Genomic DNA, 27,536 nt, shown 5'->3' on the forward strand with positions numbered 1-27,536 from the left:
GTCCCAACCTCCTGGTCTTTCTCCTCCAGGAAACAGAATGGTCAGAGAGCTGCCTGTCAGTGAGTGCAGGATGGAGCAGTTTGCTGCCTCCATCAGAGAGGGTAAAATGGACTGGTACCTTACAGTTGGAGCAGTCAGTGAGATCATAGTGAGACCAACCTGCTGGAAGGATAGTGAGAGACAGACAGAACAGGTGCTGGGCTGGTTCCAAATCAAGGTGGGGAGAACAGTCACACAGTGTTTGACCCTGCTGACCTCCCCAGTGAATTAGGAAAACAAATTATCTAGATGTCCCACTCCTGCTGAAATATTAACTTGTCCCTGAAGGAAAGGGGTGGGAAAAGGGGGAAAGAAAACCCCATTAGCAGAATTTGCATTGTACTTTGTTGCTACTACATGCTTAAAGAGTGGGAATGTTTTGAGCTGATATGAGAGTTAGACTAAGAAGTTGTGGAAAGAATAACCATACTTAACAGCTGTATTCTAGTATTGCCTAAAGTTAACACTATATAACACATGATGCCATGTAAGGTGCCAATACCTTCCCTTTAAAGGAAAGACAAGATGGTAAAATCTGTAAATATAACAACTGCTGATTTAAGCTGCAGTGTAAAGGGTGTCTGGTTGTTATAAAAAAGACAAAGTGGATAAAATGGCAGGAATGGAAAAAAAAAGACTGTGTATATTGGAAGCTTCTATGACAGGAAATATTCCAGCTTGGGGTACAAGGGTAACTATTAAAAGCAATCTTTTCTTACATCTTCAGGAGATAACGCAGTAAACTGGAGTATCCCACTGCAGTCTACAGTACATGCTTGTATATCTGTGTTTTTATGAGTGTCATTTCATGCACTTACAAAAGACACTGTAGAGTGAGGGGAGATAAATTGCTGGCAAACTCACAGAAACCACCTTCTGGGATCTGACTTTTACTACAGGGCCTTCAGTATCCATCCTTTTCACCACATCACCAATAAGACATGGGACTGGAAAAACCATCAGCAAATACGTGAAAAAGCAAACAGCCACAGAAGTAGGATTAATCACCAAAGTCAGGAACAATTAAATGCCCTCCCCTTATGAGCCTGTTGTATGTTATTATAAAAAGAAAAATGTTCTCAGAATAATATCCATAAGGCCACAGGGCAGCTACTCATGAAAACATGTCCAGTTGCAGTGGTGTTTACACTGCGTTCAGTACTGCCCATGTGACTGCACTTAGCATAGGTCCTGCCAATGTCAGATCCCTGTCAGGGACAGATGCACCTGTTCTGCAGCTCCTCTGAGGCCAGAGCAGATGTTGCTGCAGCACAGTGACAGGCAGGTCACCATGACCAAGCCCAGAAACTGGACCAACTGCTGCACTCACAGGAGGTTTGTGATCTCACTGTGTAGTCAGCATATTAACCCCCACAGCCCCATTTACAGGGGCCAGTGTCAACATGCAGAACGAGAACTGGCAACACAGGGAAGCCCTTAATTGAATGGTTTATCAACAATAAAAGCTGAAAAGCAGCACATTTTTAGAAATGCAAGAGTTGACATCAGCATTAACCCATCATCCTGACAAGGCCAGTAGCCAGCACTCAGGCTAATGCCCGATGCTGATGCTTTTAGCTTCAGCACTCTCTATTCTAGTCCTAATTGTTGGCTTCTAACAAAAAAGCTTACTGATGTAAATTTACCAGCAAATTAAGAGAGTCTAGGAAAAGATAGTTAACTGTATGTGATCAAGGGGTGGAGTGCAGTGGTCCTAACCAGACTGTTGTACATTGAGGAGTTAATAATCCACGTATACTGAGATGAGAAGGTGCAGACCTGTGCTGCACATATTACCTGGCCACAGGATAAACTTAGCCAGCTAATCCTAACTGGAAAGCCTGCAGGTGGCCCCCACTTGGCACCTGGTGATACCACAACCTGTGCAACTGCTGGGTCTGCCTCTTGGAAAGGGCAATCCTAGGCAGACTGTTCGTCATGACAGGGAGACGGTAACATGGAAGCGCAGCCCTGTTCAGGAAAGAGCCAACTTTACAATAATTCATTTTGTTTGAACTCTGTTTCCAGCCTGAGGCTCCTGCAAACTAGTATTTCTTCCCAGAGTTACTTACATAGGAGGCATTTCATACTCTCTTTCCTCCCTGTCAGCATGGTTGTGGCTGGCAGCATAGCCAGCCTTACTTCTGTTTCTTGTAGATGTGCCACAGCTGCTGCCACTTGACAGACACACCTGGATCTGGGATTACATTTTGATTTTTATTGAAATACAAAAAGTGCAAACTGTGAAATATAAGATTGGTGCAGATTAGCAGAATATAAACAGTGTGAACTGTGAAAACCCCAGGCCTGCACCTGACGAACATTAACAAAAAAGAAGGCAGGGAACACCAACAAGAGCAAAGCCAAAAATTTCACACAGGAGCCCCTGTGCATAAAGAGGAAACTGGGACCAAACCGGCCCTCAGCTCTCTCTCGAGTTAGCAAACATTGCCACAAGGCATCCAGACGGCCCGACCCCCTGCACCACCAAAAAGCTCTGGTGCCAATACATAGCTTGGGCCAAGGAGTGATCAGAGGCTATTAAGACACCAGGAGGCTTAGCAAAGGGGAATGTTCTAGGTGCTCAAAGCAGAAGGCTGATGCAGAACAAATACCCCCACAGGGAGAAATGGCTAATAGCTAACCTGAAAGAGCCAGGGAAGAGACCCTAGGGCAGCTTACAGCAAGGAGAAAACCAACACAGACCAGCACCTAATCAGATACTGCCTCCCACCTATACAAGGTAGAGAAGCCCAGCCCAGCCAGCACCCTGCCTGTGTGAGGAGGCTGACCAGGTGGGGAGGGAATTTAAGCCCCTGGCCTTGGCAGGTGCAGGCTCTGGTGATCACCCACCCAGCAAAGGCTGTAGGCAGGCCCAGGCCAGTTCCTTGCTCAAGTCACAGGAGGGATATTTCAATACAAGGCATTCAGGAGAACAGATTGCAGAAGCAAAAGCAACTCTGGTTACTGTGCCTGCTCCAGAGCCCTCAGCAACTCCAGCACAAGGAGCAGCAGAGGAAAGGGGATATTTACACTGTGTCCCTTCCAGGATTTGCAAGCACTTTCCCACCATGAGCAGTAGCAGTTCCTGAACACTCTCCAAATCTGCTCCCACCAGGCACTGAACTGGAGCAGGCTTTTATCCCTGCCTGCAGGGGATACACCAGTCTCTGTTTTGCTAAAAAAGGAAATGTTATTTCAAGAATTCACTAAAAAAAAAAAAAATCCAAAAAAACCCCCAAAATAAACCACCACACTCCAGCCAGAACTCAGACATTAGCAGCAATCCCTGCTCTCCCTCTGGGCAGGAGCTACTCCAGGACTGCTCCCTTGGCTACTAGGCAGGGAACACTCCTTGCTACTCTGCAGGGCTGGAACGTGCCACCTTCCTCAGGGAGCGCATAGGGCCAAGGCCTTATGCCCCAGCACACAGGCACTTTGATTCCAAGTTGCTGAGCTTGGGCTTGTTCATTGCAGGGGAAGTTAGTTGGGTTTGCCTTTCCCATAGGGAGATGGAGGGGAGGCCAGCATCAGCTGCCAATACAGTCAGAGCACCAAATCTCCCTCTCCCCATACCAAAGCCTACACAGAGCAGGGTGCTTGCAGGGAAAGAGGGGCTGAACTGGGCTCCCTCAGCCTCTGCAGCCTTGCCCCTTAAACACTGGGGCAAGTACACCTCTTTCCACACTGTCCACCCCAAGAGATTACTCCTCCACAGCACATCAGATGTGCTAATTTACTGTAGGAGAGACCACAGGTGGATTAGGAGCAGATTATCTCTACCTCCAAAACATTTATTTGGTTACTGCTGTGAATTGTTCAGGATGAAACAATTCATATCCTGGCCAAACAAGGAAGGCTCCTACTCTTGGAAGAGAGAGACTTGGAAGTCCCCTTGTAGCATCCTTAGGGCAAAATCTCCCAGTACCTATAACAGATCAGATCCAGTCCTATCCTAGAACATCTCTTGCTCTAGTCTTAGTAATGCTCAGTTTCTTCCTCACTGTTCCCACCCACATGTTGGTGTGCCTCCTCCAAGACAGCTGGCTGGACCTGTGCTGCCTTGCAGAGCTGCCTATGTTTGCACCCATTCCCATTCCAGAGCTTAGCAAAAAGAGCAATCTTCTTAATTCCTGTGACAGATGTCACTTATTTTGATTACAACAGGGGCACCAAACTTTGGTCAGTATTTATAAGCAGGCTAAAATATTATGAAATAGCAAATTCTATTTAGCATCCAGTAGCTTTTTAAAAACCAGTTCTGCTTGGTCCAAAAGATTTGTCCCTGTGGCCAGATGCAGCAGGGAGGGCTGGCCCAGGCATGCAGGGCACAAGATATAAAGATACATCACACCAGTGAAGTAAGGCTAGAAGCTCCCTCCTAAAACCCTGAGAGACCCAGGCTAAGGAGAGGGATCTCTTTTAGCTCAGATAACAGCAATGCTGCAATCCAAAACCAACAGTGATGCCATAACAGTATTGCAGCTGCTCTGGGATGGTGCCAGGACCACTCCACTCTGAGCCTGCCTTGTGGGCTACCCAATCTCTCCAGCTGTGCCAAGGGCATACAGGATGCATCTGACCAGGCTTTCATGGTAGGAAGTAAAGTATGAACTGAGGAGACAGGGCAAAGGCCCTTGGCATGGAATAGCTGTTCCCTCACAGCTTTGGCACGTGAGTGCTCAGTACCTGGGCAGAAGTTCGTAATCCAGGCCTGGTGCACTCCAGGGTGAGGGTTGGCCCCAGTCCCCAGACCTTCCCTCAAGGCCATGCTCTCTGTTACATTGTGCTGGGGAAAGTTCTGCTCAAAAATACATCTCAAGGTGGTCCATGCCAGTCAGCACAGATACACAAGCCAGAGGGAGAAGAGGCCTTGTGCTGCTGCTGGGACAGGCCACCAGGGCACTTGCTCCCTGCCATTCAGACTCACCAGCTGTCAAAGGGCCCCAGCCAGCACCTCCACACAGCCAGGCTGGAATTGCTGCTGGAAGGACAAACATGCCTGAGCTGGGTAACTATGGGAGGCATATTATCCACTACACCAGCAAACACTGAATAGTATCTGCAGCGGGTGACCCCAGAGAGGTTGGGCTTTGGGCTAAATTCACCTTCATTGTTTTGGAGTCTGACAGGTAATAAAGCCCATTGCTGTGAACCTGTTCTTCACTTGCCTGCCAAAAGCTGGGGGTACAGAGTGGTGTTTGCAAGTGCAGGACATGCTGCTACCTGAAGCACAAGGACTGCTGGCTCCCTTCCCTGCTTTAGGTGCCTCTGGTGAAAGGCAGGATGCACATTTAGTGCTGAGAGATGGCACTCGCAGTAAGAATGTCTCTGTCACAAAACCCAGCAAGCCTGCCCTAGCCCAGACAGCCCAGCTGAGGCAGGGGAGGTGAGCTGGGGCTATGGGAAGCTTGAACAAAAAAGACCTTTGCTGAGGAAGGAACCAGGAGGGCAGAAAAACTGCATGTAAGGGAAGGAAGAAAGGAAGGCAGGTCATCTGATAGGGCAGCAGACTGGTGATGAGCCCTGGAGGAGCTGCACAGGTGGGTTACGACTCCACTCTCAGCAGCTGGGAGACCAGCTCCCCTGCTCATCGGAGCTGTAGGTCTCTTGCACACTTACTTGCACACTTTCACCACCATCTCCACAGCCCTCACTCTGCTCATCACCCAGAGAATCAATGGTCCCTTTGTACTGGAGACAGCTTGGTCACAGCTCCAAGATAAAGAAGGGGGAAGGTGGGCACAGTGTGCTGGTGTGGGCTGGCCTGGATTCAGGCCTCTGCATCCTCAAACAGCTCCTTCTGGTGGTCCAGCAGGAATTTGGTAAAGGTATTGATGGGGTTGATGGCTTTTAGAGTGATGGCTACATCTTTGGCCCACAGCAGATTTGGGCCAAACACAACTGCCAGGTTGGCATTTGTCATCTTGTTTCTGTCACTGTGAGCAGAGACCTATGTGAGAAGGAAAGAGACCATTGTGAATCCTACAGAACAGCCCAGCAGCTCCCTTCTACTCTCCCCAAAGCCAGAGCTGACAGTCTCTCAGGGCAAATGAGAAGAGAAAAGCTGACCAGACCATATTATAACAACAGGACACTGTCAGCCAATATCTCTGCAAGTCGAGATCATGATCTTCCCTCTTGCTAGAATAGCCTTGCAGTGCTTTCCTTGGCAGCAGAAAGTTCTGTAAGGCAGATCTGAGACCCCTTTTTTACTCAGGTATTTTGCAGTTCTACCTCCACCCTGGGGAGCTTTCAGCCTCCTTGGTACAGACCACACTGTACCTCTTAGGCTTAAGGCCTGCCTGCACCTCTCAGCATTATGAGAAGCAACTGCTTAGGCTAATTCATCATGATCATTCTTGATCTTTGTATAAGAAGAATGTAAGGTAAAGAAAGGCAATTCCCTAGCTTTTCCTCTCAGAGAAAAAGAGAGAGCAGGCTGTCAAAAAGCTGATGCAATGCACTGGCAACTGAACTAGTATATAACTGCTCACTTTTGGAATAGCTCACCTGCACCAGGAAGGCTATCAGTAAACGGAGCACTTGGTAGTTTTCTTCTGGCAAAGTCTGGAGTGTTCTGCGAACAACATCCACGCGATTCACCTCCTCCACACCTAAAAATCAAGAGAGACAGGACAAGCAGGTCCCTGAGGAATCCTCAGTACTCATCCTTATAAAAGCCCTGTTTGCAAGCACAGGGTATCCCAAGCATGCCCCCCCGAAGATATCTTTGCCCTTAGCCAGCACAACATTCGGGGAATAGCACACTTGTTACAACTCACTCTGGAAGCTGACAACATGGCTGTAGAGGCCAAAAGTGAGAAGGGGCTCAGGTAGCTCCCTCAAGAAAGTCTTGAGAATCACAGCGGGGAGATGGACATCTTCATACTGCTGGAAATCTACAGGCACACCTGAGAAAGTAGAGCAGAGACTCAGTGCCCAATGGAAAAAGCAGGACTTCCATCAAATGATGGGACATGCTGGTCAGAGTCCAGAACTAGGGAAGAAGTATTTTAAAGAACACAGAAAACTGAAGTACTGTGTCTTCTAGCAGAGTGGAAAAATGTATCCCAAAGTCCTATGCAAGGCAATGCTGAATCCAGCACTACATCTTTAGGAGCATCAAATGAAACATGACCAAATTTCTTCCTGGTCATCTTCAGTCCCTCCAGTATAACCAGGCTACTAGGATGGTATAGCCACCCCAAGAAACAGGGAAACTTTCAGGAATAAAAAAAGCACAGGAAGGGAACATGAGTGGGGAAGAATATGCTTTCCACATAGCAGAAGTATCAGATGCTTCTCCCTTGCAATTCAGGTCATACCCTGAGATGAGGCCTTGCCTACAGACCTATCAAAGAAGTGGATCCATGATGGACTAGTTCCAACACAGTTCCAGTTGGACAGTAGTAGTTCGAGAATGAGAGGGGCTCTGATGTGTTTGGGCACTTACCCATGTTGTATTTTTGCTGGACCTCCTTGACAACCTGTGTATTTGCTGATCTCCGGAAAATTCCCTCTGTAGCAAGAGCTGTGAAGTGAGAAAGATCAGCCATGTGAAAGTCTCAAAAATGCTGGCCTTAACAATTATAAATCCATGCTGTGGGGTATTCAGGCAGATGTCAACATGTCTGTTTCTTAGAGTATAGCAATTCTTTCTGCTTCCACTACCAGACAGAGGATACAAGGAGCATTTTGCTACTCTTATACAAGTGGGAGTATGGACTCCTGGAAGAAAGAGGTCTCCTAAGCCCTGCACAATCTCTCTTGAAGGCTAACTCACCTAGTTCAGGCTTTACACTTTATTCTAGACTGCTGTTCTTCTTTATCCTACCACATTCTTGACGGGAGCTTGGGTGGAGGAGAGGTCACTGACATGGATCTGAGAGGGGCTGGAGCTTTCCCCAAACACTTACCATGCTCCTGCAAATGAGCAATAGTGTCTCTGACCACCAGAGGAACGGGAGACTGATCAGGGCTCTTCTCCCTGAGACTGTGGTAAGAGACAAAAGGTTACATATGACTGGTCCTCCTCACCCTGCATGCAGCCCCCAAGTCTTGAAGTTGCCCACACAAGCTGTACCACATAGGATCTTGCTATCCCAGTCCTTGGTTCAGCCATTATTCAGCCTTCTATCCTCTTCACCCATCATGCCACATCATTCAATGGAGGAAGTATGAGCTCATTACTAGACCACAGGAACATTTTTCTATCTCCTGTAAAAATTATAGCCTCTAGGTGCCAGGGCAAAGGGTTTCCCAGAAGGTAAGGCTGCTAATTATGAATCAGGTGAAAAGGGTTAAGCTTCTTTTTTCCTTCCCCATAGGAGCAAGGGCAGAAAGCAGGTGACATGAGAGAAATAACTTTAGCCACCCTACTCCTGTGACAGAAGATTTATCAACATGATGGCTGTCAGGGAAAACCTAGCGATGCCAAGGTGTTCGCTGCCACCCTTACATTCGATTGTCCAAACCACTCAATAGCATGGAGCTGTTCCCCCTTCTGAGGCTACTAACAAGCTCAGGCACACAGCACCATGGGAAACACCATTTGGAAATGTATTGAAGCTGGGGAATGTGTTCCCAGATTGCCTTGGAGGTTCTGTCTGGCTACATAGTACTGGCTCCTCCTCATTCCTCAAGGAGGCAAAATCACACTCAAAGTTAAAAATACCTTCAACACTTACTCAGTATCACTAGCCCTTGCCCAGTGTCTGTGTTTGCCTGTGTCACCGTGCAGGAATTGAGAGTGGGATTCAGTACAAGGGTGAATAGAAGTGCTTTTAAAATAGATATGGAACAAAATTAAGAAACAGAACTGCAGTACTGCTCAATCAAAACAGCACTAATCCTGCCTCCTAACGACTTGCTATGCTTAAAAGGAAGTTTCTAGTGCCATAAAGCTGTCCCCATGGCCCTTATTTTGCTCTTCCCTTAGTGACCCTTAGCTGCAGAAACAATCTAACCTGAGGATCAAGCGGGTGGAAATGAACTGAGTCAGTCAGGATCTGGACATGAGCATGGAGTTCCTCAGGAAAATGATTAAAGTTTTGTAGGAAGTTTGAACTGCAAAAAATTTCACAGCCATTTTTGTTGCTGTTCTGTTATAAATACAGTGACCTCTCATCAAGCAAGGCAGGGCAAAAGCAACACAGTCCACAGATACTCACTGCTGGAGCGAGACTCCAAACTGCTGGTTTGGCAGCGGTGGGCGTGGGGGTGTTGGCTTCTGGGGCACTTGTAAAGGTTTCTGCAGGGATCTCAGGTATTCATCATATCTGTAGCAAAACACAGACTAGTAAAAAGCCACTCCACCTCCCAGAAAGTGCATGAACCCAGTACTGCACACCCACTGGTAAATGCTCCAGCCTAGGATGGTTGATTCTACCTATGCAAAAACAGGACAGGCACCTCTGGAGCATAAGAACAAATATCTGGTTGCCAGAAAAAAAGCAGGGAGAAAGGAGTAGCTATCCTAAATCAAGAGCTGGAGGAGCTGAGGATGACAGCATGGGCAGGAGGCCAGGATAGCACTGGATGTGATGAGACAAATGTGAATGTGTGTATGGGACAGGGAATCAATCTGGTAGGACTGGGATTATGGCAACTTTGGGAAGCCCCAAAGACAAGCTGAACTGTGCGGAGTGAGCTAAGCAGGTGTCCAGACACAGCAGATGCACACCATGAGCTCCAGGTCAGTGTTAAAGTCAGCATCTTGCAGAAAGTCCCCAAGGGGTGAGTGGGAGAGGCAGGATTAGTGCTCCACTGGAGGAGGATTTTTAACCCAAAGACAGAACTGGGCACTGGGGCCAAGGACACACAGGAAGGAGTATGGAGAGAAACAACCGTCTTCAAAGCAATTTGTCACCACTCCCTCCAAAATCACTGCCTGAGTGGAACAATCTCTTCCTCCTCTTCCTCCTCCAGAAAAGTTCCCTCTCACAGAGCCCGAAGCAAGTGGGAGACAGGCAGTATTCTCACTTCAGCACTTGGCTTGGGATTCCCAACTGTTCCAGCTTCACATACTCCTCCAGCTCACTAAGGTAATTCACATAAAAAATCTTTCGCCCAAATTTAAAGCTGAAAAACAAGAGAAAGGTAGGTATGTGAGGAATCAGGAAATCCAGTAACAGAACTGATTTCTTACAGGAAAGGAGATCAGGGGTCTGCAAGGGACATTAATGGGGCAAAGGGGCACGTATGGCCAAGCAGCAGAGATATCACCCACACAGCTCTCCAACTCCATCTATTTTACCAGGAGATGCTAAGACTTTCCAAGTCACATTAGAGGCCCTAGCAGCAGCAGACTTCTTAAAACTCTGGATTTCTTCTTCCTGTGTTCAGAAGAGTAGCCTTGAGAAAGTTTTGGTCTCAATTATTTTACAGAGTTACAAAGTCAGCAACACAATAAATTAAATGTAATTTGGACTGATGTTCTCACTTCCTTTTCCATTACTAGCAGAGCCTGACCTTTCACTTCTACTTGGCTGGATAGAAAACAGCAGCACAGAGCTGCAAACTCTGTAGAGGTTCCTGAAGTGGTACTTCTGGTGTCTGAATATTTCTGAGCTCAGAAACAGGAGGAGATAGCATAAGGTGAGAGACTCCAGGGTAGGCTTGGCAGCCTGGGTTCATCTTGTGCCCAACTGAGAATGCTCCACTGTTCCCCCCCAGAGCGAGGATATGGGTGATCCTCCTATAGTGCTTCCTACCTGATCAGAGGCTTAAAGAGAATCAGCAGGGTCTTGATGAACATGGTTGGGTGCACAATATACAAGGCTTTGATGTTCTTCTTGTACCTGCCAAGAGAAGCCCAGTAACGATGAGCTGCACTTTAAGCAGAGGAACCAACCTTTCCACAAGATTAAGACACCCTGGCTGCTCCGTTCCTTTTGCACTGAGCCTCACCACTCCCCAGCACCCATGGCCTCTGCTCTCCCATGCTTTGTAGCTGTGTCAGGCCACTCAGCAGCCTAAGGGCATGCTCTGCTGTATTCCAAGATTCACCAAAAAGCATGAGCAGCCTCACCAGGAAGCAACAATTACACCATGGAGCTGACGCACTTGCACCAGGTCCTGGTTTTGCTGCTTGCCTGTTGGCCTAAAGGATGTAACTACAGAAGGAGTTTTTTATCCCATGATTCAGCCTGCATTGAACAACAATCCACCTTTATAAGCAGGGGATTAAGTGATGGTAAATTATGATCACCAAGCTACACAAGGAGTCTAGGGAAGATCATCTATATTAGGCTACAGAACAGCACATTATATCCTTGCTTGCTGCAGCCTTACTCACTTGCGATCAAATTCCCTGTAGGCATCCCGCAGCCAGCTCAGGGATGGCTTGTTCTCACTGGTCAGGCCATGGTGCAGGTACACCAGTGTGTAATCACTCTCCACATACTGGTCCAGTGTGAATTTCAGGTACCTGAGAAGAGACAACTGCTGAACTCACTTCATGCTCTGCTACAGAAAGGTTTTTCCTTTCGGAGTCATTGCATCCCCAGCAATGGAGGTAAGCACATGGGAGGACATATCCAGCTAAAGAAGCTACTGCTGATAGAGCTGGCCCCAAGAATCCAGCACCTAAGAATTAGATCAGGTTTAAGAAGTTAACAGTAGCCTACTAAGACACTACTCACCCCAGCAGTTTCACGTGATCTAGCTGATGACTTGGGGGCATCCGGCAGGCACTGAACAAAACTACTTTTCTTCCATATTTGTCATCACCTGCAGATGAAATGCCAGAGATTACACAGAGTTTAAGGACTGCACTGTGCTCTTGGCAGCAAGGGGTAAAGAAAGAATGAGAAACCACCATAACAAGGCAGAAGGCTGGGTTGCCACAGCTGCCAGCAAAGCTAAACCTGATTTTCAGCAGTTACATGGGACTAGTATGGGAGCAGAAACCAGAACACCAAGGGCCAGGCAAGTCAACAGTGAGAACGGAGAACAGAATCCCTGCTCCAGCCCCGAAAGGAGAAAAACACTGGAAGCCAGGATGCCTCGGGGCACATAGAGATGGAGGCAAATACAAAGTAGAGTGCTCAGAGCATTAAACCTGCAAAACTGTCCCTGGGCACTGCTCCTGATGCATATATCCAGGGAGGCACAGGGAAAACTGCCCCTCACAGGCACAATAACCACTCCTTCCATCCTACACATAGTCCCAGATTAACTGCTTAGAGTCTGGTGCATCTGTTTCTTGCTTCACCTGAAATTTAGTCCTGCACGCAAAATACAAACCATTTCATACTCTGGAAACCAAGAAATTCCTAGAGAAAGAGCAGTCCCAGTCACATCCTAGAGATGAGGAACAAGCATCATCATAAGCCTCTTCTACAGATGGACCAAACAGGGCTGCTGGATTCTCCAAGGGGATTGTAAAGTAAACTCTTCATTGCTTCCTAGATTTTTCCATCCAGAGATATTTTCCCAGCCTGAGCCAGAAGGAGCTGCAAAGTGCTGCACAACAAAGCATTCTTTGTAAAAGACAAGCAGAAAACAGCCCCCATTATACTGGAGCCAAATTAAGCACTCTCATCTCAGGGAGGACACTCCCAGCCATCACTTGAGGCTTCAGACAACAAGCCAAGTTTTCCCCAAAGCAAGTCTTAAACGTCAGTGGACTTCTGACAGCAGAGATCTCGGTCCCATGAACAAAACCCAAGCAGATGCGCATGGCCAAGCTTAGCAAACATGCTCAGGGAATTAGAAATTTAGATAAGTAAGAACATACAGAGTTTGAGGGAAAGTCTGAAAGCAGCAGTGGAGATGAACTGGTTCCTTTAGAGTGAAGGGTTAAAGACTAAAGTCATCCCATCTTTTTAGCTACTCACCCTGCTCTGAAAGCTGTGTTTTCTTGTCAAACAGAAAGAGAGTGGAACAGTGGAAGAGGCTATTGAGGTTATACTCAACAACACACTCCTTCCTCCCCTACGGCACAACTATGTCATACAGACCACAGCACAGAAAAGCAGCAAGGATCGATATTTATGCAGGTCAGACCTTCAACACATCATTCCTCTCAAAATAAATCCTTTTCCCCATGTGCATTTACAATATTCAGAGCATGCAGCCATTTTCTTACCTTTGCATGGGCTCTGGCCCTCAACTACTGCTTGGCTACACTTGCCATTGAGCAACTGAGATCTCGGAACAGCAAACCTTATTTCTGGGAACACTGCCCGTTAGTAACAGGTGAGCACTTGGTGCTGCGAATTGCAGCCAGAGAACTCACACATACCAGCAATGACATTAAGATGCTGCTAACCCTCTTTTACCGCCATCTTGGCCAGAAGAACGGATTCTCTTGTTACTTGTTCACTTTTATTTTCTCCTCACAAGTCCCATGTTCAAGTCACTCACCAGACAACACAAGAGACAGAATTTACTGATGCACACAAGCCAGAAATTCTACAAAAGCTAAGGACACTGAGGCAGCACTAGGTACAGATCAGGAAAAGGGTGGCATAGGCCATCACATTGACATACACATGCGGAGATAAGGGGCAATTAGGGAGGACGAATGACCCAGAATGCAGGACTAGGAGAGAGTGATGCAAGGCTCATCTGGAACAACCAGATACAGTCACAGCCAGGCCACAAGACCAACATCACATTGCATATCCCATGGTAGCCCACTCTCTGCCTAGCCCAGAGTTTCTTGGTAGGTTGCTATGAGCTTTAGGGCCGGGTCTAATGTACTTAAGTTGTCTATAAAACTAAGTGCAGGATACAAAGTCCTGGGCAAGGAATACAGCACATTGTGACTCTTCCCATTGGTCTTGAGCAACTCGTATGTCTCTGTCTGGAGGACAAAGGGTTCTGCCTGCACAGAGCACCAAGAAGACAGTAGCATTTGAGAATCTGTTGAGTTTTATAGTGATGAAAGAGAATGGTCGGAAAGACAAAAGATCTTTACAGATCACAGCTCTGTGCTAAATTCAGAACAGGTGCTATCTTCAGTTAACTGAGAGGCTGCATTTCAAGCCAGAGTGGATGGTCTGAGGGCCAAAAGCCGACTGCAACCTTTATCAAGGCAGGCCTTTGTAGCATTCAGTACAGCACCATGTTCATGCCACGTTGTGTGTGGCCACACACTCATCTCAGGCTCCTGGGCACTGATTTCCAGACCTGACAAGTCACAAGTCAGGAACCACGTAGCTTAAACAACTTTCTCCGGAATTGCATAAAAGCTTACGGCAGGGCCTACGCAAAGTCAAGAATTTTGTTCCTTATATAGCCTTGGTGAAAAGGTCTGAGATTGCTGGTGAAGAATAAACAGACAATCCATGATTCTGCCAAAGGGGAGATGGCATGTTTCCCCTGGACAATTTCCAGAATTGAGTACAGCAAAAGATAATCTATAGTCCCCTGGATGACTGAAAAAGGAGTGGCCTGTTTTGCCTTCCAAATCAGAATGAATTTATGCATGAGACCTACAAAGGAACCAGCATGCCCACTACCGAGTTCTGGGTTTTGCTCCAGTTTCATCACACTGAGCTCAGCCTGTCAACAGAGAAACTTTCAAAACAACCAACTGCCAATCTTGTTTTCACTTGACATATATCTGACCAATCTGGTTCTTCCAGACATGACAAAATTCAAAATTCAGCATCAAAGCTGAACAATCAGTTGTTCCAGTTTACAAACAAGAACCTAAAGCCCATTCCATGCATTCTTGGCTCTTGAAGGAAACTGCCTGCAGGTGGCCTCTCTGCCTCCTACAGAACAGATTCTTATCAGGTTTGATCTTTCCCAGATGCTCCATCCCTTGTACTATTTCTTTCCTGTTTGCAATATTAATCTTAGGTATCTAGGTTTTCACCCCTTGTTTGCAATTGCAAATAGCTCGAGTTTCCATTAAACACAACTACAGACCATGAAGTAATCACTCAGCTTCTCAGGCTCCTATCTCTCCCAGATGAGGAATGCTTAATAGTTAACAATAAAACAACAAAGAAGCAACTATATACCATTAGTATCCACAGAGTACCCCAACTTTGCAATATTTTCAATCCACACTGGAATTAAACTACCTTTCTGTAGGATGCAATGCAGATTATTTTTCTTTTAAAACAACAAAGAGCAAGACAGTAGCCAATATGAAAAGCCTCTCCAGACAAGACAGCTGCTCATCTAAAGAGATATTAACTTGTAGCACTGACAGACATGCTAATTCTCCTGAACATTGTTATAGTGTTTTGAAGGCCCCAAATCAGTTTTTCTTCTTGCCCAAAGAGCAGCATCTCCAGGGCACTTCTGAGACAAGGGGCAAGGAAAATCCTAAAAGGGTCAAAGTTTAAATACTGAGGCTAATGTTTTATGTTGACACCCGCAGCAATAAAACCTGTCACAGCAGAAATTCAAATCAAGATAACCATGCTGTCCTGAGACAGGACTCTACTAAATGAATCTGCACAGCAAATGCGGAAAATACATTCCTGGCTTGCAATCCTGTTATGTATTTCTAAGTAAATAGAAATATATCCGTTATATATCCTGAAATATATCCATTAGCCTTTATGCCATGACTGCAGGCAGCTTAACTGCTGTACAGAGACCCTGCTCACTCCAACCTTCATCAGGTAACCTCAGTTGAGTGCCCACCTTGATGAAAGATTCAAATAGCCGGGTACTTTGACGCTGAGAGGATGCAGATGGATAAAACTTGCCACCAAAAGCTTGTGTTACTGGTAAAACAGCAAAGTTAACAGAGTTCAGGGTCAAGGAGAGGGCATCACTACAGAATACTGGGACTTCGCTACACAAGTTTCACAAAGCTTAGGATGTTTATCAGAGCCACTGCCAGTAAAAAAATGTATCTAATGTAACTTCAGGTTCCTGCCAAGCTTATGGCACAGCTGGGAAATGTTTAAGTATAGTAGATTTTAGTTGCCTATTGAATTCCAGAGTGGATTTAGCCCTGTAGGAAAAGAAGGTAAGGAGCTCAAAGTAGAATTATTTTAATACATGACATCTTCCACCTAGATAGTCCCAATATCCAAATTCACTGCCAGAATCAGAAAGCCTTACCAAGTGAATATAGCTTTAACTGACAAAAAAGTATATTAGAGGGTCAAACTAAAGAATGCAAAATGGGAGGATGTTTGAGAACATAGAAAATATGGGAGAAGAGTCCACATAATGAGGAAGTGAGAATCAGCATTTCCATGGACTGTGTGAAGGTCTTAGCAGAAAGAATTTCACACCAAAAGAAGGTTTATCTACATTGAGAAGCATGAAAGCACCGGCAGCCAAATTCTTACGGCTTAGGACTGAAGTCCGGAGAGTATTAACAAATGCTCAGCAAGCACAGGGCAGTCTAGCACAGCTTCGGGTGAACGAATTACCAAAACACAACATCTCTGTAGCCAAATGGAGGAGAAATAGATAACAGTTGCTTTCAGATGGAGAATCCAGTTTAAGTGCCAGCTGCTTAGCACATGAGTGCAGCAGCACATCATGTGAGGGAATAGGAAGCAATCCTATGAACTTCCAAAGCACACATGATAACAAGGTAAACTGGAGTTCAAACTGAACTGGTCCAAGCAGGCCACCACCATGACAGGAGAGGAACAGGATTTACACTAAGACCCATGAGCCCCAAAGTGCCCAAAGTAAAAGCACACACGCCAAATTTGGCTCAGATGATTCTGTTGTGCCCGAGGCAGAGGTGCAGCCCTCAGATGACAATTTTGTGCAGCCTTTGGACTCCTGAGAAGCTGCCAGTGCAGCCTAAGGCTGAGCAAAGTTTGGGCTCCCCTGAGACAGTCCAGCTACAGGCCATGGTCATGCTAAAGGAATACCATGATCTACAGAACCAAATGTTAATGCCACAAAAAATCTACCTACCTGGTTGGGCCCCATCAAGTGCACCCTGGTCTGGAGGAACAGAAAAAAAGTTACAGCAAGCCAAGCTTCGCACCCTTTCCCAGAACGTAATCTTGAGTGTAAAGTCTCAGAGTCTAGCCAGATTGCTACTGGGATGCATCTACCTGCTGTCTTGCAGCAGACAACCTCCCTCCATTTCATCTTTCCCCAATGCTCCTCTCCAAAGCAACCTAATCTAACAGTTAGAGGCAATAACAGCAATCCCTGATTCCCAAATCTCTTTCTTGAATTTGCACCTAATTCTAACAATCACAGTCAAAGTTCTGGCCCTAACTGTTACACTTCCCCTGCCACCAAAATGGCAACTGCTCTACTGCCACTTTTAAAAGGGTTAATTGCAATTAATTCTGAATGTCAACTCCTCTGAACAACTTCAGAAGAGTACAGAGAACAGCATCATACCATATGAATACCACATCCCACAGACTGTTTTGCAAGAAGCTAAATTTCACTAATAACCTGAAGATGGGACAATTTATATCTTAACACACCCACAGCTTTAAAAAAAAAAAAAGTTTAGTAGATTCTGAATAAAAAAATAAACTGCCAATTAGAAAAAAAAAAAGGGGAAAAAAGGTTTCTCTGGGCAGGGAGGAGTCTACAAAGGCATTTATTGTCACACCCAGCCCCTTTCCATCTCTCACAGCTATATACTCAACTGACCCACATGGGCCTATCAAGACAAGAGCCTGATCAGAGCAGGGCTCTAGGAAGAAATTCTCCATTCCCTCAGTCTCCCTTAGAAACTTAAAATTCCTTACATACTCTCCCTTCCCTTGATCTTGTACATTAAAATGTGGTACACAAGCTGGGCTTGCTTTGGATGGGCTCAATTCTACAGAGGCAACTCATAATTTTGTATCATACAAATATTCTTAAACCAACCAAACAAACAAAAGGTCAAAGCGAGAAACTATATCCAAAAGCAGCAGAAATGCAGGCAGCCTGTATTAATGGAGCCGATAACCATGTACCGTACTGGAAGGGAAAAGGACCCTTGTTATCCTTTACTACTGGGCCTTTGCTGAGCCCATTAGCCCCCAAAGACACATTGTAACACACCTTCAATACAAGTTCTGTCTGCCACTTCTACCTTTGCCTACTAGAGAAACAACAGCTACTGTTGCTCCAAAATTGATTTTACCTCCCCATGTCAATCACCAACAGCAAATCATCAGCACTAGTTACAGCTTTGGCACCTGCAGCCAACAGCCAGCCAAAATGTTTTTTTGGGTAGGTTTGGTACCAGATTCACCACTGAAAATATATTCACTGCTGAAATTGCAGTTTCAATCTAGTAACATGCAAGAAGGTATACTCCTAGCTCTCCATCTAGTTTTCCCACTTCAATCACAGGTCTTACACACACTAGCATCACATGTTTTCTGCGAGGGCAGCCCTGCAGACTGACAATTAATGGTGTGACGCACCAGATTTCCCACAAAACGTAGCAGAAATATGCTCTGAGCTTCAGCAAAGCTTTGAAATCACTGGGCAGGGATTACTTACACAGCTGGAGTAAACAGTGAAGGCCTCTTTCCTGAACACTGATACACCAACTTGCAGCCTCCCACGGCAGTGAGAAATTCATGTGCCACTCATATGTTAAGCCCCAGTTTACTTATCCCAAAAGAAAGCAAGCCAGTTATTGTGTAAAGTGGGAATGCTGATGAACCTCATAGCCATAGCTTTGTATATTGACCACAAAGAAGAGACCAGTATTTCAGACTGGGCAGCAGAATGAGGAAGGAATACATTGCCAGAGCTGTTATGAGCCCTGCTCTTCCCATACAGCTTGCGTTTCCTCCAAATGCTGTGATGTGAGCAAGGAAAAAAATCACACTTTTCAGAAGTCATTCGTGCAGTGAAATCAAACCTCCTCTGTTCCAGCCATGTGTAAAGATGAATTTCACTGCTGCAACGCTCACAAAAAGAGGCACTCAGAGTTAAGAAGAGCAAAACCACACAGAGAACCCCTCCAGAGCCTGCGTAAAACACTCCTGAAACACACACCTTAAGGCAGGTCTGAAAGGATCAGCAGAGCACCACCTTTTTCCTTCGGAAAAGCATTGAATCCCAGAAGCAAAAGAAGGTTTCCTAAAACTAAAATATTCTGATTCCCAACAATACTCCAGTTCTGAGTACTCCCTCAGAACTGTGGCCTGGATGCCTTTTGCTGTCATCTTCCTGTAACACACCACTGCACGGGACAGCAACAACATGCCTGCTCTTTCCCCATGGACAGCCTGCTCCAGCAAGATCCCAGTCCCCAGGAGAGACAGGGACATGGCACACAAAGGAGAGTCTCCATGAAACTGCTGTGCTATTTTTAAGTGAAAAACAAACCAAAAACTTATTTCCCAGCATATTCTGCAAAATGTTTTTCTGTTACTCTTTCCCCTCTTTAGGCCAGAGAGCCTAAAGGATATTCAAATCCAGCCTGCCTTGAACTGAATCAGAAATTAAGGTCAGATAGAAAATGAGTGTGCTAACTTTTTGTCACTAAAACTACATTTTCAATAAGTTATTAACACTATGCACACATCCCACAAGAAACAATTACTTTTCTGACCACACAGGATAACCCTGGGATCACGGAATTCAGCCCAAGGATGGGAACCAGCCTTTTGCTTTTGTCTCAAAATAGCATCATCATCCCAGAATATATTTCAGGGCAGGCAGGAACAGAGTTAGCCATATGTTTTCTGCTCTGAAGTGCAGAACAGGGAAGGACATGGGACAGAAGGCTAATAAATCAGTGGAACGGATAAATTTCCCCTTGATTTGCTGCCATTTGGTAATATTTACAAAAGAATCAGGATGGAGCTATTTTGTTTCAGGCTCGGCATGGCCAGTGTTCATTGTACCTGAAGGTGCTGAGCACCACAACTTCTCAGCAGAGCCAGATCCAAACAGTTTCATATTAATCGTCCAGAGAGATTTTTATTCTCCAGGCTCTTTCTAATAGGATCTTTCCAGATTTTCCTAGATTGTTTGCGTCCAACAACAGTCCAGAGAAAACTACCCTGTCTGATTCTCTTAGCAGTTAAAATTATTTATTATTGACCAAAAAAACCGAACAGCTCCACCCCACAGCCCAGATTACAATTATGGCCCTTTGATCAACTTCATAAATCCTTCTTCCAGGAGATGAAAGACCATCAAGTCTCAAAACTATGTGACAGCAAATCCTCCCTTCTGGAGCTGTGCTCCTTGCTCTCCCAACGCCAAGAAAGGAATCACACCGCACTCAGTGTGTGGGACCATCACATGCTTTCAGATCCATCAGCTACTGGTGAAAACTGGCCAGCAACTGCCAAGAACCAAAGCTTCTCAGAGCTGCTTCTGCACTATGCAGAGACACTGGGACAGAGACCTCACTAGAAATACAAATTTAAACCACGACAGGGAAGAGATCCCTTTCAGAATGCAGGTGGAGCTCCCAGTCAGCCACCATACCACCCTGAAATCTTTCCAGGAAGCTAGATAATTCTTTGTTTCCTATCCTAGACGGTGTCAAATGGCTACTTTCCAACAGCCACTCAGACACCCTTCCACTCTCCATTCAGAGAGCTTCTGAAAAAAAAAAAAAATCATCTTACCTTGGAACAGAAATCCCACAGAAAGAGTGGGGCTTATGTCAGGAGGCAGCACACAAAGCATATCCTTGGCTTGGGCTGACATTCCAGTCTTATCAATGTCTCTGATCTAAACTCTCTGCTAAGCATTTCATCTGAAGCAAACATCAGTATCATTCAACTCAGTCATTCCCAGAGTCCTGAAACACCAGTTACCTCTGCCATTTGCATTCCAAGTACTCTATCACTGAAATGGTGGGTTCCACCATTTTCCCAGTTTCAGCAGCAGGGACGCCAGGGTGCAGAGCCCTATAAAGATCAGACTGCAGATCCCAGTCCTGAAACTCCAGCCCCATGAAAAAGTAGGTTAGTAGCACATTCGCAAATGAAAGCACTTGTGGCAAATCTAAGACATAATGGCCCAAATGTTAAACATCTGGCCTATCAACCTTAGCAGGAGACAAAAGACAACAAAATTTAGAGTTTGTCATTAAAATTTTGTTCCACGAAAGACAAAACATGAGAGATTATGAGAAAGAAAATTCATTCTAGAAAACTGCCCAGTTAAGAACAATGTTAGAACAACTCTTACCAAAGTGCCTGAGACTCTCTACTTTTTGGTCAAACCTGCTGCAGAACAACCCTGAATCAGGGGGACTCCAGCTTGTGCCTCTGCTTCACTGCAAATTCCTATGTGGGGTAGGGACCGGGGTACAGAGAAATGCCAATAGGAAGGGTAGGAGGTGGCAGTGGGAGAGGTAGGAGGTGCCTACAGATAATCACGGAGAAAGTATGAATCAAGTCACAATAGGCTGAAAAGGTGGTTTGTTTTTTTGGTTTTTTAAACAAGGAACACAAGATAAACTGGGCTTACCTTTCTCTCAGGCTTACCACAGCAACCTAACAAATAGTCCAAAACTCTTTCTTATGGAGGTCCCAGCAGTAAATCACCAGGGGTTAGCATAAATAGAATAATATGGACAAGACAACAACAGAGAAAATCCAAATGCTTGTGACCCTGAATGATCAGGTCTTTCGTTGTAGTGAAACAAGGGCCTATTCCCTCTATTTCAGATTTCTGTACGTGCTGTTTCTGGACAGGATGGCAAGCTCTGACTGCTCAGATGTAAGAGTTGCCACCTACTGTGGATTACTCAGTCAGTTGAGGATCTCAAAAGCTGTATTGCTTAACTAGGTAATTTCTGTGGCACTATCATGCAAAAACCACATTTGTGCTTAGGATATAATCAAGGGCCACATCTAAAACAATTCAGCAAAAGAAACTGACTCCCGCTAATAATATAATCAAGACAGCAAAAGCCAAAAAGGAATGCAAGTTTAACTGAGGTCAAAGAAAACTACAAATATCACAAACATTCAAGAAGTTTGGTGCTCCTTCCCTTTACAGTGCCACCTTCATTGCCACGTGGGCCAGGCAAACATCAGATACCCACAGAGCCCATTAGAAAGGCCCTCCCTCAGCCTAGCTGCAAAGACATCTAAAGGAGAAAACAGAAAGACCCCTACCTGCTACTTCCACAATGTGGTGCCTGGCAATATCATAGTATGGATCATCCCATTGCAGGTGAGTGACAGGCTCAGGGGAGCCTTTGGAGTCCTCTGCACAAAATACAAGGAACAAGCAGTTAGAAGAAGGATCTGGAGCACCTCAGTGAGGGGTACAAAAGGGATAAGAGGTATGAGAAAAAATGGCAGTTATGCATGGGAGGGACTAACATATGCACCTGTACATCTTGAAAACCCACTTTTGAAATTCTGAGTGGACAAGAGCAGCAATGACTTCAGAAGAGTCCTGTCAGTTGTACGAGGTCCATATGTATCCCTCAGACTCTCTCAAACGACTGTTCAGATATGTCGCAAATGTTCACGAAGACAAAACCCAAGGACAGTAAGGACACCATCACAGCTTTTTAGAGAAGAAGGATCATAATACAGTCCCTCGGTGGATGGCCATCCTGTATGCCCTTGAGCTAATTTCCCTGATGTCTTTGGGCAGCAGTTCATAGCACAGGATTTCAGAGCAACAACTCAGATCTCCAGCCCCACCTTCTACATGGAAGTTTGAGACCCTTCCAGTCTGGAAGGCCAAACTATCCTGCAAGACACCGTAACAGAGGACACTCAAGGATTTACAGCTCATTTGTACCGTCAGCACCAAAATGTAGTCAGGCACAGAAATGAGAAGAGTATATTTACATCAGCTGGCTCTGCACTTTTCAGTGCTGTTCAGTACCAAGGCTGATTCACTTGGGTGTGGTGCAAGTTTAATGTGTCTATAAAGCTTTTAAATGGAGCTGAGGCTCTCCGTATATGTAGATATGACCACAATGCTGCAGGATCAATAATTGCTTTTTGGCCAAAACCCAGATCCCAAACAAACAGGATACTTACCTGATTTGGGAAAAGCAGGGGCTTCATCTGCTGGCCAGTTCTTATAATCTATGGAGGCCAGTTTGAGCTGGCTGAGGGACTGGTTGGTATCATCCAAGTTCAGGTCATCCTGAAGCTCCGAGAGTGGGTCTGTAGCCATGGTCCCCAAATACCACAGTTTATTTTGCAGTGCCTAGAACAAGGACTGCAAAGATTGTTAGGTGAGAGCCAGAGATCACAAATTTACCTCCCTAGAGAGGCTCTTCCTCTTCTCACTGATTTTCCCCGAATACTTCCTTATCTTTACATCCAGGAACTCCTCCTCCTCCTCCAAGCCAGAAGCACTGACATCTGTCAGATTCTTTCACGACAATTGCTATCAAAAGGCCATCAGAAGCTGTACCAACCCTCCAGGGAGTCTCTGCTTGACCACAGCCCTGTAAAGAGCAGTTTCTCTCCTATAACAGAAGCAGCACCAAGACGCTGAGGAAGGCGACAGGCTACACCAGCCCCTGCCTGACACACTCACTGTACCAGCTCTGAGCTCCCCCTCCCTACGAAGGGCTGGCACAAAGCCCAGCTGTTTCCACAGTTGGCCCAGTGCTGGAAGCTTTCCCAGGAATCACTCCCCCTCCTTCTACCCATAAGGGAGAGACAGAGCTCTCAACAACACTGAAGTGGGTGCTTCTGTGTGCTGGGATCTGAAGACAGAAGTGAACAGCTTCTTAAAACAGGATTTCATAGGCTGAGTTAGTAAGACATGAAGAACAATACACACACAACCCTCATCTCCTTTCAGGATCACCCAGTAAATCCTTGATAGCATGATAGCAAGCAGCAAGGAATCACCTCTTTCATTTAAAGCCATACTGCCAGAATGAGTATTTTTCATGAAGCATGCCATAATACTGAGGAGACCAAAGAATTAAGAGGGTCCAAGAAACAGAAAGCTCAGTGCATTTGCTGTTTGCAAACATTTCTCACTCTCACCTGGCGCAGAAGATGCGTCAAAGCCGGAACTCGTACAGCATACAGCACCACCTGCAATTCTCAGGGACAACCCTGGGGAAACAGCTGTTATCCTCTGAAGTCAGTATCCTGGAAGTAAGGAAACATTGGAAAGGACAACTATGAAGATCTGGATTGCTCACGGACAGTAATTCAGTGGTCAACAGGCACCAAGCCAAGAGGAACTGCAGAAAAACCAAATGACATCTCACACCTGCAAGAGTCTCTGTAACACTGTTTCACAGACAGGTTTGTGCTTATTTTGCATTATGAAGAGACCAAAGGGTTCAAAAATGATCTGAGGAGACACAATGCCTTTGTGTGAGAAGTATATTCAGAGTAAAGCTATTTTCTTTAGCAGAACTGAGAGGGAGCAATGATATTTTGCATCCTCCATTCCTAGAGCTTGAATGTGTCTCTTTATCCAAAGAAAACAATGCAACAGTTACCCAGATGTGAGCACAAAGGCCAAAACCTATGAGACACTGAGCACTTGAAAGTGTGTCACATCCATGTTCAGGTCTATACTTGTGACCAAGCTTGGGGATGCATTTTATGAGCACAGGAAACTGGATATTCAGTGTTTGCCCTTTCCCTCTGGATCACTCCAAGCTTATTACTTCCTGTCCTCCCCTATCTGCTACTCATCCATTTGCAACCAGTTTTCACCTCTTTGGGGCTCCAAAGGTCTGGGAGCTATTGCTAATCAAATGCAATGTTTCCCAAATTATGAAAGAGTGTGACATATATTGGCTGTGGATCACCAAGACACCACATCAGACACACAGGGCCTGACCACTGTAGCAAGCGCAAAGACCCAAGAGAAATTATTCCCTGCCCTATAGTGAGGGCTGCAAGACCTTCCTGACCTTCTCTGATCTCGATGGGACAAGGAGCAAGAAATCAGGTTCCCTTGCACTGTGAGCTCATGCTGGAACCACGCAGCAGTGGAGCCAAGGGACAAGGACTCCCCACCCCTGGCAGATGATCTGATTTCTATGGTAACGGCAGGCATTGACTCCTATGACTCAGTGAGCTTAAAGCATTTCTCAGGACAGCTCAGCAGCCCCAAAAGCTCAGCACCCCATGCTGAGGAAGCATCCATGCCCCATCAGGGCAGCCTCTCGGCATTCCCAGCTCCCAGGGATTTCCCGGCCCTGGTGGGGACAGAAGACCCAAGTTCAATTGCTACCATCCATTGAGCTGCCTTTCCTGTGAGATTCTTGGGGATGCCCAGTAGCAACCCCATCCACAAAGCAAGGTCCTGAAATGCCTAGGGACCAAATCCAAATCCTCTCACAGAGCAGTGACGATACTGCCACAGGGACAGCAAGATGCCAAGTGTCCTCACTTTTCCCTACATGGATCACCACTTAGCTTCACAGTCAACTTGCAGCACCTGATCAGAGGCAGAAGAGTTGATTATTAAACTGGGGGATTTCCCCTGCAGCATAAAATTAATCTTAGTGTGGCACCATGTGGAAGAAGGAAGTCACTAGTAGGCTACACACTGCAAAAAGAGCCCTGGATAGTGCTCTTGCCTAAACCTTCCTTAACCACCAGCATTTCACCACGTTTAACTCAATTTAAGAACTGCACTTGTTTTACATAAATGTCATGACCAGATGCAAGTGGTACAGCCTGTATAGCAAATCGTAAGGTAAGAAAAATGACATACCCAGCTTTAAAAAGTAAAAACTCTAGTCAAACATTTAAAAACTAAAGAATCACACTTGATGTCAGAAGCGTTTATTGACTGCCAGGCTATAAAGAGCCAACTGTTTCCTTTTTCCCAAGCATTTAAGTATATTTTCTGCACCTATACTGCACATGAACACTTGCTGTCTAATAAAAATTAACTTTCTTGATAACAGAGATGTGCTGGAGAACAGTATATTCTGCTGAAGGAGAGAAAACTCAGCCCATTAAAATACAATTTTCACACAAATTCTGATCTGGAGATTCCTTATACGAGATCCCACCAGAATTTACCCAGGGAAGACAGTTCACTTATATCTAGAACATCTCGGTAACTGCTGTTCACGTAAACTATTTTTTTCTGCAATTTCAGTATCAATACATTTCCACCACTTATTTTTAACCTGCACGTGCTTGGTAGTTTCCTTTTCCTGTTTCCTTCCAGACATACTATCAATTCAGAAGGAATTCTACACTTCAAAATATGACCATGCATACACTACCACACCCTGGACCTGTACTTACAATAAAGAATTCCAAAAGCCAAGTGACCTCTTCTGTGCCAGATGAACAAGCAATGGTCAGATACAAAGCAATCCCAGTTCTGGAATTAGTTTTCGGACTCTGCTGCCATCCACACCTCCTCCCAGTTTCGGTTCATTTGCACAAGTGTCTGGTTTTATGTACACACCAGTCAAGCTCCCTGTACCTTGCTATAGTGTTAAAATCAAGTACATGGCAAGAAAGGGGAGCAGTTACTCAGCAGCAGACCTTTGGAGTACTCAAGTGAGTGAGCTCCAGAACCAAGACTCTACCAAAAAGTCCAGTCCAAGCCCCCCTTCACATCAGGAGTGATGATACCACTGAGAGCATCACTGAAAGCATCACCACCCTGATACTACTCTGAAAGAGCCTAAGGGTCAGGAGCCAGACCAGCTTTGTCTGGCTCACTGTGACCAGACAACTCAGGACAGACACACTATTGCTCAGGGAACCTCTTTAGTCCTGCTTTATTGTAACAGCTTTTTAACTGAGCAACCTTCGTTCTCCAGTCATCCCAATCTGTTTGCTGAAGGCCACCTCTGTTCCGCTGGAAACACATCCCAGCTAGCAGTCGACCTCCTGTTAGTAGTTCTCTGCAGGGTCTGAAAGCAAAAGTGCTGAGCTCTTCAAGTGTTCCCTCTGGCGCTGCAGCACAAAGTACAGAAGCTACTCTCAAGTGTCCTGCAGGACCCACCCGTCACACAGGGTGAGCAAGTGAGGCAGCGGGGCACACACAGCCCTGCGGGCCCTGCACCTCTCTTCATCATCATCACCGCCTCCACCACACATCTGTTCTCTCCCATTCCCTTTGACTGAGCTCCTTGCAGAGCCCTGACTCAACCCCAAGACTCACCTACACGACTCACAGATTTGCTGTTTACACTGTTAAAACAAAGCCCCAAGCTCCCCTAGCACACGCCAGCTGCCTGGAGGTGGGACGTGTACCAACCCAGGCTGCTGGGCACCGCGGGGACGGCAGCCACCCCAGCCCCGCCGGGACGGGACCAGGCAACAGCACGGCCCGGTGGCCCCGCTTCGGCGGCGCCTGCACCGCCAGCACCGAGCAGAGACCAGCGCCCCGCGGGGTCCCGGCCCCATCTCTCCCCGCCCGGGTGCCCGCGGCGCTTCACCAGCCGCGCTCTCCCCGCCGGGCGGTCACGGCGGGCGAACCGCACCTCACCGCACCGCCCCCGCACAGGGCGCGCCCGACAGTGCCCGGGCTCGGGACTCGGGGCCCGGGCCGCTCAACCCCAGCCCCGCCGCCGGGCCGCTCCCCCGCCCCGTCAGCACCGGGACAGGCCGCCGGGCCCCAGTGCTGCACGAAGGGCCCGGCCGCGCTGCCCGGGCACAGCTCCCGCCCGCCCCGCCGGTGCCGGTGCC

General features: G+C 46.3%; 1 protein-coding gene across 4 annotated transcripts; it reads right to left on the reverse strand.

Annotated features, from left to right (window-relative positions):
* Positions 1–2,237: 2,237 nt before the first annotated feature.
* On the reverse strand, positions 2,238–24,002 carry ARHGAP1 (Rho GTPase activating protein 1). Of its 4 annotated transcripts, none has more exons than XM_027642068.1 (14): positions 23,898–24,002; positions 22,929–23,100; positions 22,044–22,136; positions 16,900–16,929; positions 11,685–11,772; positions 11,339–11,470; positions 10,755–10,841; positions 10,024–10,122; positions 9,213–9,320; positions 7,959–8,035; positions 7,496–7,573; positions 6,825–6,953; positions 6,553–6,656; positions 2,238–5,992 (listed from the first exon to the last, which is right to left on the reverse strand). In XM_027642068.1, exons 2-14 carry the CDS (start codon positions 23,065–23,067, stop codon positions 5,813–5,815), a joined length of 1,344 nt encoding a protein of 447 aa, XP_027497869.1. In that variant the 5' UTR covers positions 23,068–23,100; positions 23,898–24,002; the 3' UTR covers positions 2,238–5,812. The 4 variants fall into 4 exon arrangements, with proteins under 4 accessions (XP_027497869.1, XP_027497867.1, XP_027497868.1 ...); XM_027642066.1 differs by having other exon boundaries at positions 22,929–23,112; XM_027642067.1 differs by lacking the exon at positions 23,898–24,002 and adding an exon at positions 23,215–23,234 and having other exon boundaries at positions 22,929–23,112.
* Positions 24,003–27,536: the final 3,534 nt, after the last annotated feature.

Source organism: Corapipo altera, unplaced genomic scaffold (genome assembly GCF_003945725.1).
Source record: "Corapipo altera isolate COAL_440 unplaced genomic scaffold, ASM394572v1 23b, whole genome shotgun sequence".
In the NCBI taxonomy this organism is placed as follows: Eukaryota; Metazoa; Chordata; class Aves; order Passeriformes; family Pipridae; genus Corapipo; species Corapipo altera.

Bases quoted from the DNA above. Each gene is read 5' to 3' on its own strand.
- ARHGAP1 (XM_027642068.1), bottom strand. From the start codon at position 23,067: ATGGCTACAGACCCACTCTCGGAGCTTCAGGATGACCTGAACTTGGAT. The intron at 9,321-10,023 runs GTGAGAATACTG...GTTTTGCTACAG, and splicing joins ATCCCAAGCCAAGTGCTGAA to ATATGATGAATACCTGAGAT. The intron at 5,993-6,552 runs GTGAGCTATTCC...CTTCTCACATAG, and splicing joins TGATAGCCTTCCTGGTGCAG to GTCTCTGCTCACAGTGACAG.